At 43.1% G+C, this 14,339-nt stretch overlaps 1 protein-coding gene across 9 annotated transcripts in view; it reads left to right on the top strand.

Annotated features, from left to right (window-relative positions):
• The window catches only part of Lin54 (lin-54 DREAM MuvB core complex component), a 57,824-nt gene that overhangs the window by 16,001 nt on the left and 27,484 nt on the right, over window positions 1-14,339 (top strand). For 4 of the 9 annotated variants that reach the window (NM_001100564.2, NM_001428577.1, NM_001428578.1 and 1 more), the window contains 3 exon segments: window positions 143-858; window positions 5,745-5,868; window positions 8,444-8,586. In NM_001100564.2, the coding sequence (NP_001094034.1) occupies window positions 175-858; window positions 5,745-5,868; window positions 8,444-8,586 (951 nt within the window). In that variant the 5' untranslated portion in view covers window positions 143-174. 9 annotated transcript variants of the gene reach the window in all.

Here is a 14,339-nt window from a genome sequence, read left to right on the forward strand (position 1 = left end):
TGATTTAGATCAGCATCAGGGATATCCTCCAGTTAATTATGTGTCAGTGTCAAGACTGCTTATTTTGTTATTTACATTTTTCTTAATGTATTTTTCAAACTGCTGCAAACCCTGATAACGGGTCTTTCCCCTTTTCTTACAGCACCTGGGCATCCTTCCAGAAGCAGTGCGACCATGGAGGTGGTGCCGGCCGAGGTGAATAGCTTGCTTCCAGACGACATAATGGACACTGCTATTACTTTAGTGGATGAGGATAGCATTGAGGCTGTAATTGTGTCATCCCCAATTCCCATGGAGACAGAACTGGAAGAAATTGTCAGCATAAATTCTACTGGTGACTCTACAGCCACGCCCATTTCCACGGAACCAATCACAGTGTACAGTAATCACACTAACCAAGTTGCAGTGAATACCACAGTTTCTAAAGCAGACTCCAATACCACAGTGAAACCAGCATTTCCGAGTGGCCTTCAAAAGCTTGGTGCTCAGACTCCTGTGACTATATCAGCCAATCAGATTATTTTAAACAAAGTATCACAGACATCTGATCTTAAACTTGGCAATCAGACCCTTAAACCAGATGGACAGAAGTTAATCTTAACAACTTTGGGCAAGTCTGGCTCACCAATTGTTTTAGCACTTCCCCATAGCCAACTACCCCAGGCTCAGAAAGTTACAGCTCAGGCCCAACCAGGAGACGCTAAGTTACCACCGCAGCAGATCAAAGTAGTTACCATTGGAGGGAGGCCAGAGGTGAAACCTGCCATTGGGGTCTCAGCACTGACCCCAGGAAGTCAACTGATTAATACCACAACTCAGCCCTCTGTGTTACAGACCCAACAGTTAAAAACAGTGCAGGTAAAAACCAAAAAGGGCGCATTACTTACAGTGCATGTTAAAAAGTTCAACTGACTCAAAGTTGTCTTTCTAGGGATGTTAATTGCCTAACTTTCAATTAATTCTTTTGAATGTTTTAAGTAATTGTGTGGATTTGTTTTGTTCTTAAATTTGATATGTCTAATGCCCATGAAAATTTTTTTACCAGAGAACTTATAGCAAACTAAGTTTGATTAAATTTCAAATTGTATGTTTATAGCCTTTTATGCATTTTATATATATTGGTAGTTTGGCTACAGAGTATTATTTTGCTGGCATAAAGATGCCCAATTTCCTGCAAAACTATGACATCAATCCATCTTTTTTCTTTTTTCCTGGTTGAGTGATGACGAAAGACGAGGTAAACGTAGCTGTTCTGAGAGCCGTGTGGAGCCAGCAGTAGCTGCTGCTCACAGTGCCTGTGTCCTGATTGACACTTACTGGTCATCACTGTCCTTCCTGTTTGCAGTATGAGGAAGATACCAAACACAAGGGGGCAAAGTGCATTTTGAGCTGACCCTGTTGGGTTCGAGTCCCCCCCATGTCATCCATAGGCTGTGGCTTGGATCGTATGCTCTCTGAAGTTTGTACCTTAGCTTAAGATGGCTACTTATCATTTAAAACAAAACGAAACAAACAAAACATAGTATTATATAGTTTTCAAAACATTAAGGATCCTTCAGAGTAGAGCTTAATAATATGGACAGTATAATAAAAGATCACCAGGGTATACATGAAATGTTTTCAGTTTTGATGGCCCCAAAGTCTCTTTAGGCCCTTACAGCACTTAGACATACAGTGCTTGACTTAGAGGGAACCCCAGTACACTTCCTGTGTGGAAGAGTTATCTTTGGAGAGAAACTAGAAGGCAGCCAGTTGGGCTCCCCCTTACCTTCACTCCCAGCACTCGTGAAGCAGAGGCAGACATACACTCTGGGTTTAAGGCCAGCCTGGTCAACAGAGAGTTCCAAGATAGCCTGGGCTACACAGAGACACCCTGGGAGTGGGGGTGGGAGGAGACACCAGAGGCATGAGACAAAGTAACAAAGGAGTGAGGGGCGAGCAGGAATGTTTGGGAGAGACTGCTACTTCCTCTTAGCTGACATGTACATCAAAGCTTTGGTTATTGTTTCGGGAAAGCTTTAGAAACTTTAATTCTCATTTACATTGTATTAAGAAGGTTAAGCTTTCTCAAACCTTGTAACCTGCTGTATCCTTTGTTACAGTTAACAGCTGATGCTCCTTGCTTGTTACCCCTCACTTTAATCTGTTTATCTTTGCTGAGGTATTCGTGAATGAGATAACTTCCCTTACCTCTGTGAGGCATCAGGTCTGAGTATTTAGACCTGCTGTGATAGGCCTTGGCCATGGGTCATCATGTTCTCAGGGAACGGGTGATAGAGACCAGAATGCCATCTCTTCACTTCCGAGAGCAGTGTATATATAAACACTGATGTTGTCCATCCACGGATGTCTTGCTTTAATTTCCTAAGCATTTGACAATAAAAGACTCGGACCTAATACTAATTTATTTTATTGTTATTGGCTTTATACCATCTGATTCCATTTGTTTTTAAAACTTCTGTTTTGTTTTTTAAATACATAACAGAGCTGGGCGTGGCGGTGCGTGTCTTATGCACTCAGGGTCTCTCTATGACAGTCTGGTCTCTAGAATGACTTCTAGGGCAGCCAGGGCTCCATAGTGAGACACTGACACTGTGTCACACAACTGAGAAACAAGCAAGCAAACAACAGAAAGCCAAAGAGACCTGTTTAGAATGTTTTCTAAGTATACAGTTGATTTTAGGTAGCTCAGATCTTTCTAACTCAAAAGCAACTTATGAAACATTTTGAAAAAATAAGTTAGTATTACTACATTAGACCCCATAATATTTGTGTTCTTTTGAGAAATTTAAGTATAAAAATTTAGACACTCCCGCACCCCTCCAGTCGACAGCATTCTTTTAAATTTAGTCAGAGTGTTGGAGAGATGGCTCAGTGGTTAAGAGCACTGGCTGCTCTTCCAGAGGTCCTGAGTTCAGTTCCCAGCAACCACGTGGTGGCTCACAACCAACTGTAATGGGAACTGATGCCCTCTTTCTGATGTGTCTGAAGAGAGCAACAGTGTACTTTCATATATAGAATAAATGAAAAATCTTAGAAAATGTAATCAGAGTACTGAGGCTGTTAGAGTACGCACAGGGGGCGAGAATCAAGGAGATCCGTCTTCAAATGCCACAGGCAGTGCTGGCGGAACTTCTAAGAGCCGGCTGGAATAAGTAGCCAGCAGTGTAAGCACAGCTCCTTAGTGACCCCTGAATGTGTCCCCGTACTGCTCAGAGCTATCTGCATGCTATTGGCTCACTTTGCTACCTTAGTTAAAAATTTTCTTTTTTTATTTTGTTTTAATCTGCTTATATAAATTTATTGAAAATGATTCTTTAAAAAATTATAAAAAGTTGTCTGCTTGCATATTGTCTATTGTCTGTCTGTCTGTCTGTCTCTCGTCTATTTATCTGTATGAATGTTCTATCTGTATGAATGTTTTACCCGAGTGTGTGTATATGTATGTATACTGTGTGTGTTCCTAGTTCTTGCAAAGTCCAGAAGAGGACATCAGCTCTCCTGGAACTGGAGTCGGTCCTAGTGAGCCGTCTGGGTCCTCTGCAAGAGCAGTCGGTACTGGGATTGCTGAGCTTGGTGCCTGCCAGGCAGTCACTCTGCTCTGGCAAACCAACTACAGACCAGGCCAGTTCACTTTGGTACCTAAGCGACCCCGGAACACAAGTGTCAGTACCAGCAGAGTCATTTTCAAGGGCATACGCAGTATCACCTAAGGTAAAGACAGGACTGGTGGCGTGTGTCTGTCGTGCCCACGCTTGGGAGGGAGAGGCAGGAGGACAGAGTAAAGGAGTCAGGCAAGGCCAGCTAGGCAGCATGAGGCTTATTTGAAACAAACTATGGTTTCTTCATTTATCTGGAGATGGGTACCTTTCGCAGTGCTAAGGAATACTACCATAAGAACAAGGTGAGGTCGTTCATTTGAATAATTAGCTTAAGTGCTTTTGTTCCATTGTTTAGACCATCTTCCTGTTTGGTAAGCACAGAGGGTATGATGGGAAACACTAGAGTCTTACTGTCTAGCTAAGGCTGTGTGTTTCTAAGACTGTCCACCTCTGCGGTCACTAACTCGGTGTGTAGCTATGAAATTCCACCTTGCTTTAGAGCTTTACTGAGCACGCTGGACTGTGTCCCTTTGTGTCTCTAGGGTATACCAACTTTCTAAAGTAGAGGTAATCTGCTCAGATATGTCATGGTTTGCAAGCTGAGTGTATTGCCATCACCAGTGGATTCGTTTGAAGAAAGGATTTTATCTTTAGGGATTTGTGTCGCTAATGTTCTGAGCTCGAGAAAGGAGCACTGGGTGTAAGTGCGTGCTGCCATCTGTACTTGGGGCGCGTAAGGCTGCCGTTCAGCTGTGCTCAGTGCTGTTTCTCGTGTTCTTCTGTTACTCATATTAGTCCTCTCCAATAAACAGTGCTTCAGGGTCTCTGTGCATATCTGCCAAGAGATAAAATAGCTAATGCTCTTCACACACTAAGTCCTGAGTTTTATGCCAGGTAAGTTTCTGCTCCTGCCTTTTAGCGGAGATGACTTTGCCTTTGGTGACACTGAGCTTGACTATGGTGGCTTGTACCTGTGACCTCCACACTTGGGAGTGAAGGCCTGACCTTAAGTGGCTCAGCTCCTCTTCTTCTTCTGATATGTGTGTATGGGGCTAAGTCTGCGCGGCGTGGTGGTTCCTGTCTGGAATCTCAGTACTTGAGAAACTGAGGCAGGGGCATTGTTTTGAGTTCAAGGCCAACCTGCAATGCATAGTGAACTCCAGGCCTGTGTTAGCGGATGAATGAGAGAATATCTCAAAATCAGAACCCGTGGGCTGATTCAGAGGTTAAGAGCACTGACTATTCTCCAGACGTCCTGAGTTCAATTCCTAGCAACCACACAGTGGCTCACAACCGTCTGGAATGGGGTCCGATGCCCTCTTCTGGTGTGTCTGAAGACAGCGACAGTGTACTCATATATATACATGGAATAAATAAATCTTTTAAAAAATACAGCACATGAAAAAGAGAAGAAGAAAGGAGGACTATGTTGCTGTAAAGCTGTAGTTGACACTGGGGTGCCGGTGAATGTGGGCGTGCGTGCAGTAGTGCCCCGTCATTGTATTGTTTAACCTCCATCTTTTTATTCCTGAATAGCTTGTTTGGAAAACTATATTGTGGGTACACTCTGATTACTAGATATTATTACTATTAAGCTTCACTCTTCTCACCCTCTGCATGTTTCAGAGAGTCTGGGGCTTTATTGGAAAATAGAGTATTAGGACACATGCACTTAGTACATAATGATCATATGAGTATTTTGGTGACTGGATTTTTTTCTCTCTTTTTTTAATTGGGTATTTCTTATTTACATTTCAAATGTTATTCCCTTTCCTGGTTTCGTGTCCATCAGCCCCCTAACCCCTCCTCCTCCCCTTCTATAAGAGTGTTGCCCTCCCCATCTACCCCCCACCCCCAAAAAATCTCCTACACTGGGGGTCCAACCTTGGCAGGACCAAGGGCTTCTCCTTCCATTGGTGCCCAACAAGGCCATCCATTGCTACATATGCAGCTGGAGCCATGGGTCTGTCCACATATAGGGTGAATGGATTTTTAAAATGTTTTCTACAGTAATACATTACATGTTTTATATAGATACACTTGGTAACTGACCTGACTTTACTACAAGGTATGAGTGTTGTCTCGTTTTACAGCACACATGTTTTATGGAAACAGATATCTTCATAGTTATTTATGTTTCAGATTGCTAAGAAGCCTCGAACACCAACCTCGGGTCCAGTGATCACGAAGCTGATTTTTGCAAAACCAATTAATAGTAAAGCAGTTACGGGACAGACAACTCAAGCGTCTCCACCCGTCGTCACAGGTTATATGTCCTCACAGTTTGTGTGTCTGTCTGTCCTAGATTTAGAAAAGGCTCTCTGTTACTTTAAAATGTTTGTTAGTAGTTTTGCACTCTTTTTAATTGAAAATATTTTTTTCCATTCAATATATTTTGATTGTGGTTTCCCCAGCTCCTCTCCAGCTCCACCCCCAACTCCTCCCCCAAGCACCTCTCAGATCCTCTCCCCACAACTCCAGCCTTCTTACTCTCAGAGAGAGAGAGAGAGAGAGAGAGAGAGAGAGAGAGAGAGGGAGGGAGGGGAGAAAGAAAGAAAGAAACCAGGACAAAAAAATAAGACAACAAAGAGAAAGCACAAGAAACACACAGATACATATACAGAAAAAACAAAACCTATAAAAACACAAAATAGTGGGGCTGAAGAGATGGCTCAGTGGTTAGAGCACTGATTGCTCTTCCAGAGGTCCTGAGTTCAAATCCCAGCAACTGCATGGTGTCTCACAACCATCTGTAATGGGATTCGATGCTTCCTTCTGGTGTGTCTGAAGACAGCTACAGTGTAAATAAATAATTCTTAAAAAAAAAAAAAAACCACACTCGTGTACACACACAAAATAGTAAATCATAACCCTCTGGCTATACAGAAATTCTTTATGAATGGGAAATTGTCATGTTATCAAGTAATTGTTATCAGATAATAACAGAGTTTAAGCTATAGTACGTTTACCAGACTCTTTAATGTCCTCAATGTTACCCAGTTCCTTTTTATTATATACTTTAAAGTGTACCATTAGCAGTAACTATATCATTTCAGATATTTAGATTTCAAAGGCTCTGTTAGGAACATAGTTCAGTTAGTAGAAAGGTTGTCTGTGTCTCAGACTCTGGTAGCAATTTACATTAATATCAAACAACAACATCCAAAGCTGTCTCGGGTGCTGTTCTTCAGTCCTTGATCATTTATAGCATGTTGCAAGTTAGTCCCAGCTTTGCCTTGAAATTGCAGACAAAATGTTCAATGTGTTAGTTTGCAGAGGAGGGTGGGAGTCAGGATCTTGCTCTATAGCCCTAACTAGCCTGGTGCCCATTCTATAGCCCAGGCTGGCTTTGAACTCACAGTGGTCCTCTGATACAGGCTCCCTAGTGCAGCTGATGCTTTTTCAAAATATGTTAAGATTGTTTTTTAAATTGGGGCTTTCTCATTGAGGATGGATTTACCAAGGTATACCTTGATTCTCTAAAGTATAGATTTGGTCTTGGCACATCCTTGCTTAAAATATTCTTTGCTTGGTTTCATTTCTTGGCTTTGACCTGTCAGTATTAAGTTTACAGAGTAGGAGAGACCTGACTTCTCCAGGCTGTCTTCTAGTTTCTATGTGCACCTGGCCTGCAAGCAGCCAGACCCTGAGAACACACTAAATGACAAATAGTAAGGAGGAGGAAATCAGATGGTCCCTGGAGGAAAATCCAGCAGATTCCTTAACAACAACAAAACCCCTGGATTGATTGATTTCTGTCTCTGTCTTCCCTCCCTCCCTCCCTCCCTTCTTCCCTCCCTCCCTCCCTCCCTCCGTCCCTCCTTTCTTTCTTTCTTTCTTTCTTTCTTTCTTTCTTTCTTTCTTTCTTTCTTTCTTTCTTTCTTTTTCTTTCATGTGAGTACACTGTAGCTGTCTTCAGACACACCAGAAAAGGGCATCAGATCTTTTTACAGATGGTTGTGAGCCACCATGTGGTTGCTGGGATTTGAACTCAGGACCTCTGGAAGAGCAGTCAGTGCTCTTACCAATGAGCCATCCCTCCAGCCCCCTAAAGAAACATTTAAAAAGTACTTTTAAATAGTTTTTAAATGTTTGAAATTATATTGATTGTTTGTATACTGTTATCTGTTTGTGTCAGAGTCCAGAAGAGGGTATCAGACCCCCTGGAGGTAAAGTTACAAGGGGTTGCAGCCTCCTGATGTGGGTCATGGGATCTGACTCTGGTTTTCTGTAAGAATGGCATGTGCTCTTAACCCCTGAGCCATCTCTCTGGCCCTAATAGCTGTTTTGTAAGTGTCTGTATGATTTTCGGTTTTGTTTTTTGAGTTACATCTTACATATTCCTGGCTGACTCCTCTGCTACTGAGAAAGTCCTTGGATCCTCAGGTCTCTACTCCCTAGTGGTGTCCCATCTTACCTCGTTTATGAGGTTCTCCTGGTTCCCTGCATGCTAGGCAAGCACTCTGCCAACCACGCTGTCTTCCCTGCAGAACTGTGGGTTTTAATTTTGCCCTTCATGATTTTAGTTCAGATAGGAAGATAGCTGTTGTCCCGGTACAGAGACAAAGATGACTTGGGACCCAAGTCCTGAGTTGCCCCAAGCTTTCTCTCTCTCTGCTGAGTTGCCCCAAGCTCTCTCTCTGATGGCTTAACTGTGGTTCAGGGGCACTGTTAAGTAATCAGACATTATTAAGAAGTTTTATGTTGTTTCTTCCTGTTGTTCATTAGGGCCTCATCAATGTCTCTAACTAAGACCCTCATACCTAGACATCATCGCTCTGTGTGTAAGTTTTTAACTAGTACTGTAACTGATCAGCTGATGTATTCCCTCTCATTTGCAGGCAGGGTTCTTTCACAGTCTGCTCCTGGAACTCCATCCAAGACTATAACAATATCAGAAAGTGGTGTTATTGGGTCAACTTTAAATTCTACAACACAGACACCAAATAAGATAGCCATCTCACCTTTGAAGTCACCAAATAAGGTAAAAGAAGAAAATGAGCCCCAAATGCCAAATTGTGGTTAATACTTCTGTGGTCTTACAAGTAACTTCAAGGATTTTGATTTTCACATATCCCCAAGCAGACAATAGGTTCTCAGTGGATACAGGATTGATTTTCTAATCAGATTCCTTTTGCTTGTTTAGGACTGAGTCTACTATGTAGCCTTGGGTGGCCCAGGACCTAAAAAATCTTAAAATCCTCGTGCCTCTGCCTCCCCAGTGTGGTCCTAGGCAGGCAGGTCCAGGATCCCTCCACCGTTTGGTACTGGGGTTTGACAGGAGCTCTACCACTGACTTCTGCCTTCAGCCACAAGCAAGGAGTTTTGGCGAGTGAAGATTTCGCCTTAAACACTTGGCAACAGAGTAGTCATTGGTGACTTTTATGGCCCGTATGGATATAAATACAAGTTTTTAGTGTAGGGTAGGATGTGGTTAGTTACTCTTCAGCTAGTACTTGGGTAATAATAAACAGCTACAGTGAGTTGTGATGTCAATGCTGAAGTAACTTTGTGGGGAAGGGGCTCCGCTGGGTACCATTGAGGACTGGAGAGGATGTCAGGGGTGCTAAGCGTACCATCAGTGGATCTGAGCCTAACTGCGTTTTATTCTAAGTATTTGAAAACTTTACACCATTTGTTTTCATTCTAAAGTGGCAAGTATCTAATTTACTTCCCTAAGACTTACAAATGTCATTGTGCCAATGTAGAAAAACACAGAAACCAGGTATATTTTAAACGTCACATCATTTTTTTTTTTTTAGATGCCACCATATGAGTCTGGAAATACACTATCTTTTGTTGTCAACTTCCTCCTTGATTTGTAGCTATTTATAAATAAACCAACATCGAATGTTTGCTCTCTAATATATAAATGTGACGTACAGCTTATTACAGGTGGCATCCAGATACAAAGTAGTAGTTCATATAGGCAGTGCCTTCTGTGACAGAGGACTCAGTGTCTCGTCTCATGCACTTCAAGCACTGGGGCTGAATCATAGAAAGATAAGGAATGGGGTTGGGGACTTGGCTCAGTGCTAGAGCACTTGCCTAGCAAGCGCAAGGCCCTGGGTTTGGTCCCAACTCCGAAAAAAAATAAAAAAGAAAAAAAGAAAGAAAGAAAGATAAGGAGCATTCGAAACTGTGCAGTTTCATTATCTCAGGCAGACTGACAGCGTGTGCACGCTCCTGTGCGTTTGTGTGTGTTCACTAATTATCTCAGGCAGACTGACAGCGTGTGCACGCTCCTGTGCGTTTGTGTGTGTTCACTAATTATCTCAGGCAGACTGACAGCGTGTGCACGCTCCTGTGCGTTTGTGTGTGTTCACTAATTATCTCAGGCAGACTGACAGCGTGTGCACACTCCTGTGCGTTTGTGTGTGTTCACTAATTATCTCAGGCAGACTGACAGCGTGTGCACGCTCCTGTGCGTTTGTGTGTGTTCACTAATTATCTCAGGCAGACTGACAGCGTGTGCACGCTCCTGTGCGTTTGTGTGTGTTCACTAATAAGATTTATACAGAGAACGCTCTTCTTCTGTTTTGTCTGCAGAGTCTTTCTATATAGCCTAGCCAGCCTTGAACTCAAGGCTGTCTCAGCCAGCCATCTAGTTTACTCCCATTAACCCTGGCATTATGTCTCACCATGTGGCTAGCAATACCTGTGCTCGGCTCCAGTCCTCCTGTTCACGTCTGTGTCTGCTGGAGAATCTCTTGGGTGTTGTTTCTTTTCCTAGCATCTCTCCCTGTCTAGGCAACCTTGTCTTGTCCTCACTCTCTTCTTGGTCTTTGAGTGTAATGTTACGGCTTCCATTGTAGAACATCAGGATGTCTACTCTCTCAGCCCACTTGACCTGCAGTTGTTGCTGCAGGAGGACGGACTTCTTCTATTACATTTTCTAAGTAATCACGAATTTCATAGTATTTATTAGACATGCACACAAACACTGAAGTAATGACGTGATCTGTTATATTTCTCTTGGCATTACGTTTTACCAGTTATATCCTCTTTTCTTGCTTCCAGTGTACCTTTTGTTGGGAAATCATGTATTTCTTTGTAGAAATGTTTGTTATGGTGTATTTCAGCTTCTTAAGCCCAGCGTTGTAGCATGCAACACTATTTCAGACGGCAGAGAGCGATCCCAAGGCACTGCCAGTAAATACATAAATCCCTGGTGATACTCAACTTCTGTTTTCGTAAACAGATTCCATGCATTAACAAGCGTTTGTTAGGATTTAAATCTCGGCTCATGGCCAGACAAAGTACACCAAGTCAACATGATTCCACGTGGAGAGGTTTAATGAGAGAAGAGTAGAGGAAGAGAGGAAAGGAGGCGGGCCACGGGCACATGGGGGAAGGAGGGGTGGGGAGAGAAGGGACAGGGAAGAGGGGAAGAGAGCAGAGAAGCTAAAAAACAAAAGAGCAAGAGAGAGTGAGGAGGGGACAAGCAGCCCCTTTTATAGTGAGTCAGGCACAGCTGGCTGTTCCCAGGTAGCTGTGGGCGTGGAGCTTAGACAGAATGCCAACAGTGTTAAATGACAATGCTTCTGATACTTGTTCAGTTCTGTAGCTGAGTTAACGCCCAGCAAGAAGAAGGAATTAGGGATTAGGATGAACATGAAGTTCCCTATCACAGTTCACTCATTAACACTGATGTGTGCTGAGGGACCAAATCTTTGGGTTTAGACTCCATCTTAGAGAGCCTGACCTAAGGCTGAACTCAAGTTAACTAACAGGCTGGTACCTAGCACCAGTCTCCAGGTTACCCCTCCTCCTTCAACAAATCTGCACCCCCAGGTTACAGGCCTGCCCCTGACACTTCACTTGCTAACCACCACCAATCAGAAGGAAAGCAGAAGTGAAGTTTATGGTTTGGCTCCCAGCACCAGCCAATTGTGTTACAGGTCGTACTAGCCCCTCAATCAGATGTGTCCCAGGCTAGATACCCCCTTCTTGCCTCTATAAACGCTTGCCTGAAACTAGGCTCAGGGCTCCACCTTCCTGCTGTGTCAGGGTTGGCGGGGAGCCCAGGCTAGAGCTTGAATAGAGAGACGCTAATGGGATTGCATGGGAATGGGCTTCTTGGTCTCTTGGGGTTCAGGAACGTTTCCTGGCACAGCATACTATAAAATACCACCGAATAGTGAGCGCATGGGGCACCGAAGTCAGGCTGCCTTTCACACACTGACTGGACATGTGGTTTGCATGCTGTGGTGTTTGTTGCAGGACTGGGATGTAGTTTGTTGGATCGCCTTGCTTACAGGAAGCCCACATGAGATTCAGTCTTTAGCCCCCGGGGAGGTGGGGGCTGGTGGCCCACAAGTTCAAGGTCACCCAAGTCTCAGGTAGACATGAGCTTGGGATTCATGTCTTGAAAGAAAGATGTGTGTGCGTGTGCGTGCGTGTGTCTGTCTGTCTGTCTACCACCACCATTCCCTGTTCCTAATTTAAAAACTTTAGGTGTTGGGAATTGAACCAAAGGTATCACATAGTCTGCACCTGTGTTTTATCTCCGAGCTGTATTACCTGGCTTCATGTGATCAGTGTTTTTTTAGTTTCTATTGTAGAGCCCTTTCACTTTTCTGGTTAAGTGTATGTATCAGTATCGTGGGGTTTGGTTTTGTGAGTTTGTGTTGGTGACTGCTGTGTGATGGATCTCCTGATATCTGTCAGACAGTTCCAGCAGCACTGTGGGTTTAACTGTTAGCTTGACTTTGTTGATTACCATTAGGTTTTCCGTGTGTGATAGCTGTCACCTACCTTTCTAGTACCAATAGTGTGTCTTTCTCTTCTCTGATTGATCTGTATAAGACTCGTACTACTTTTATTGAGTAAAAAGTAGTAAAAATGAACATTTTTTTCTTGAGATTTTAGAAAGTTCTTCCTCATGAGTAGAATGCTAGCTCTTGGGCTTTTGGATATGGTCTCACATGATTATGTTCCTTCTGTGTGTAATATGATCTCATATGATTCTGTTTCTTCTGTAACTTCTTGAGAGCTTTATCACAAAGCGTTACTGAGTTTCATAAAACTCTCTTATCCGTTGGGGTGAGCAGGCGGCTGGCTCCACTCTACTTGCTGATGGGCGTGCTGTCCTTTGTACCTTACTCTGCAGTCCAGCTTGTCTTGGAGCTCTGTGTGGCCAGGATTAGCCTTCCACTCCTGACAGTCCTCTTCTCTCAGCTGTAACAGCACTTTTAGGAGTTGACTGTGGATGTTGTGTGGTTGTGGGGATGGAAGTCCGGCTTCACACTCGGCCGACAGACACAGTAGTAATGACCTTGCTCAGTGGACTAGTATTTTGTTGAGGATTTTTGCATGTTTGTTTGTCAAATATACTTGTCTACAGGTTTTTTCTTTTGTTTTTTGGTTGTATTCTTATTTTTTTGCGTGTCAGAATAATATTGGCCACATAGAGTAAGTTTCCAATAATTCTTTTATATTTTTTTCTACTAATTTAACCAAAATTGATGTGTTCTGCAAATGTTTTAGTTCATTGTTTTAGCAGGAAAAATATCTGATCCTTTAATGGGGAGACAGAAGAGCGATGCAGTGCTGATGGGGACACTGACCCAGCCTTACGCTTGTCATGAGTCTTTCCCCTCCTCGCAGGCGCGTGTGCTCAGGGCCTGGGTTTCTGACCAGTTGTTTTGGTTGCATGGTACAGTTGTTCATAACAGTTACTAAGGCCCCTCCTGTGTCTGTGATGTGGGTAGTCACTCCTTTCTACCTGGGCTGGCCTCACTCTTACCACACAGTGCTTCTCCCCTCCTACCGTGTGGGTCCTGGACGAGACCGCGGACTGTCAGACTTTGGGTAAGCACCCTTACCCATTGAGCCACCCTGCCCACTTGTCTGCTTCTTGACTTCTTTCAAGTCGCACTCTGTAGACCAGGCTAGCCTGGACCTCCTTCCATGTGTTGGGAGTTACAGGCATGAAGCACAGTGCCCAGAAGGGGTTTGTTTTCCTTTTTTATGAGACAGGGCAGCCTACAACTTGCTGTGTAGACCAGGCTGGTATTGATCTTCCTGCTTCTGCCTCCTGAGTGCCAGGGTCAAGGCCACCACACCCAGGTGTCTCCGCTTCTGACTCTACTTTTATTTGAGTCATCTTTTCTTACTCTAGCTAAGCATGTATCAAATTTTTTAAAAAGAAAAACCAGCTCTTTTTTTAAATTGACTTTTGTAGCTTTTAGTCTCTCATGCATTTACTTTTCTTGTGATCTTTGTTATTTCTTTCTCCTAACCTAGGGTCTGGTTTCTTCTGTGTTTCTGGCTCCTTAAAATGTAACATAATTTGTGTGTTTGAGATCGTTCCAGGTTTTTGATGTGATATATTTTCATTTTCATTTTTTCAAAGAACTTAAAGTATTTCCTCTTGGTTTCTATAATCTGTTATTTCAGAACAACTAGGCCGATGTGGTGCACACCTGTGTGTAATCCCTATATTTAAGAGGCTGAGGCAGGAGGATAGAGAAGTTCAAGGCCAGCCTGGACTAAGTAAGTAGTAAGAACACCTCAAAAAATAAAATAAAAGAAAGAGAATAAGTTTTAAGTTTTTCCATGTACTTGTATAGTTTCCAAAGTTTTATTATCTTACAGATTTTTAGTTTTGTTGCATCGAGGTTGGAAAAGATTCTATGTGTGATTTCAGGTTTTACATTTTGTTGAGCTGTATTTTCAGGACTACATGACATGTCTTAGAAAATGTACATGGTAATGAGAAGAACATGCAATTTA

The sequence above is a fragment of the Rattus norvegicus genome, chromosome 14 (assembly GCF_021556685.1).
Source record: "Rattus norvegicus strain SHRSP/BbbUtx chromosome 14, alternate assembly SHRSP_T2T, whole genome shotgun sequence".
Classification (NCBI taxonomy): Eukaryota; Metazoa; Chordata; class Mammalia; order Rodentia; family Muridae; genus Rattus; species Rattus norvegicus.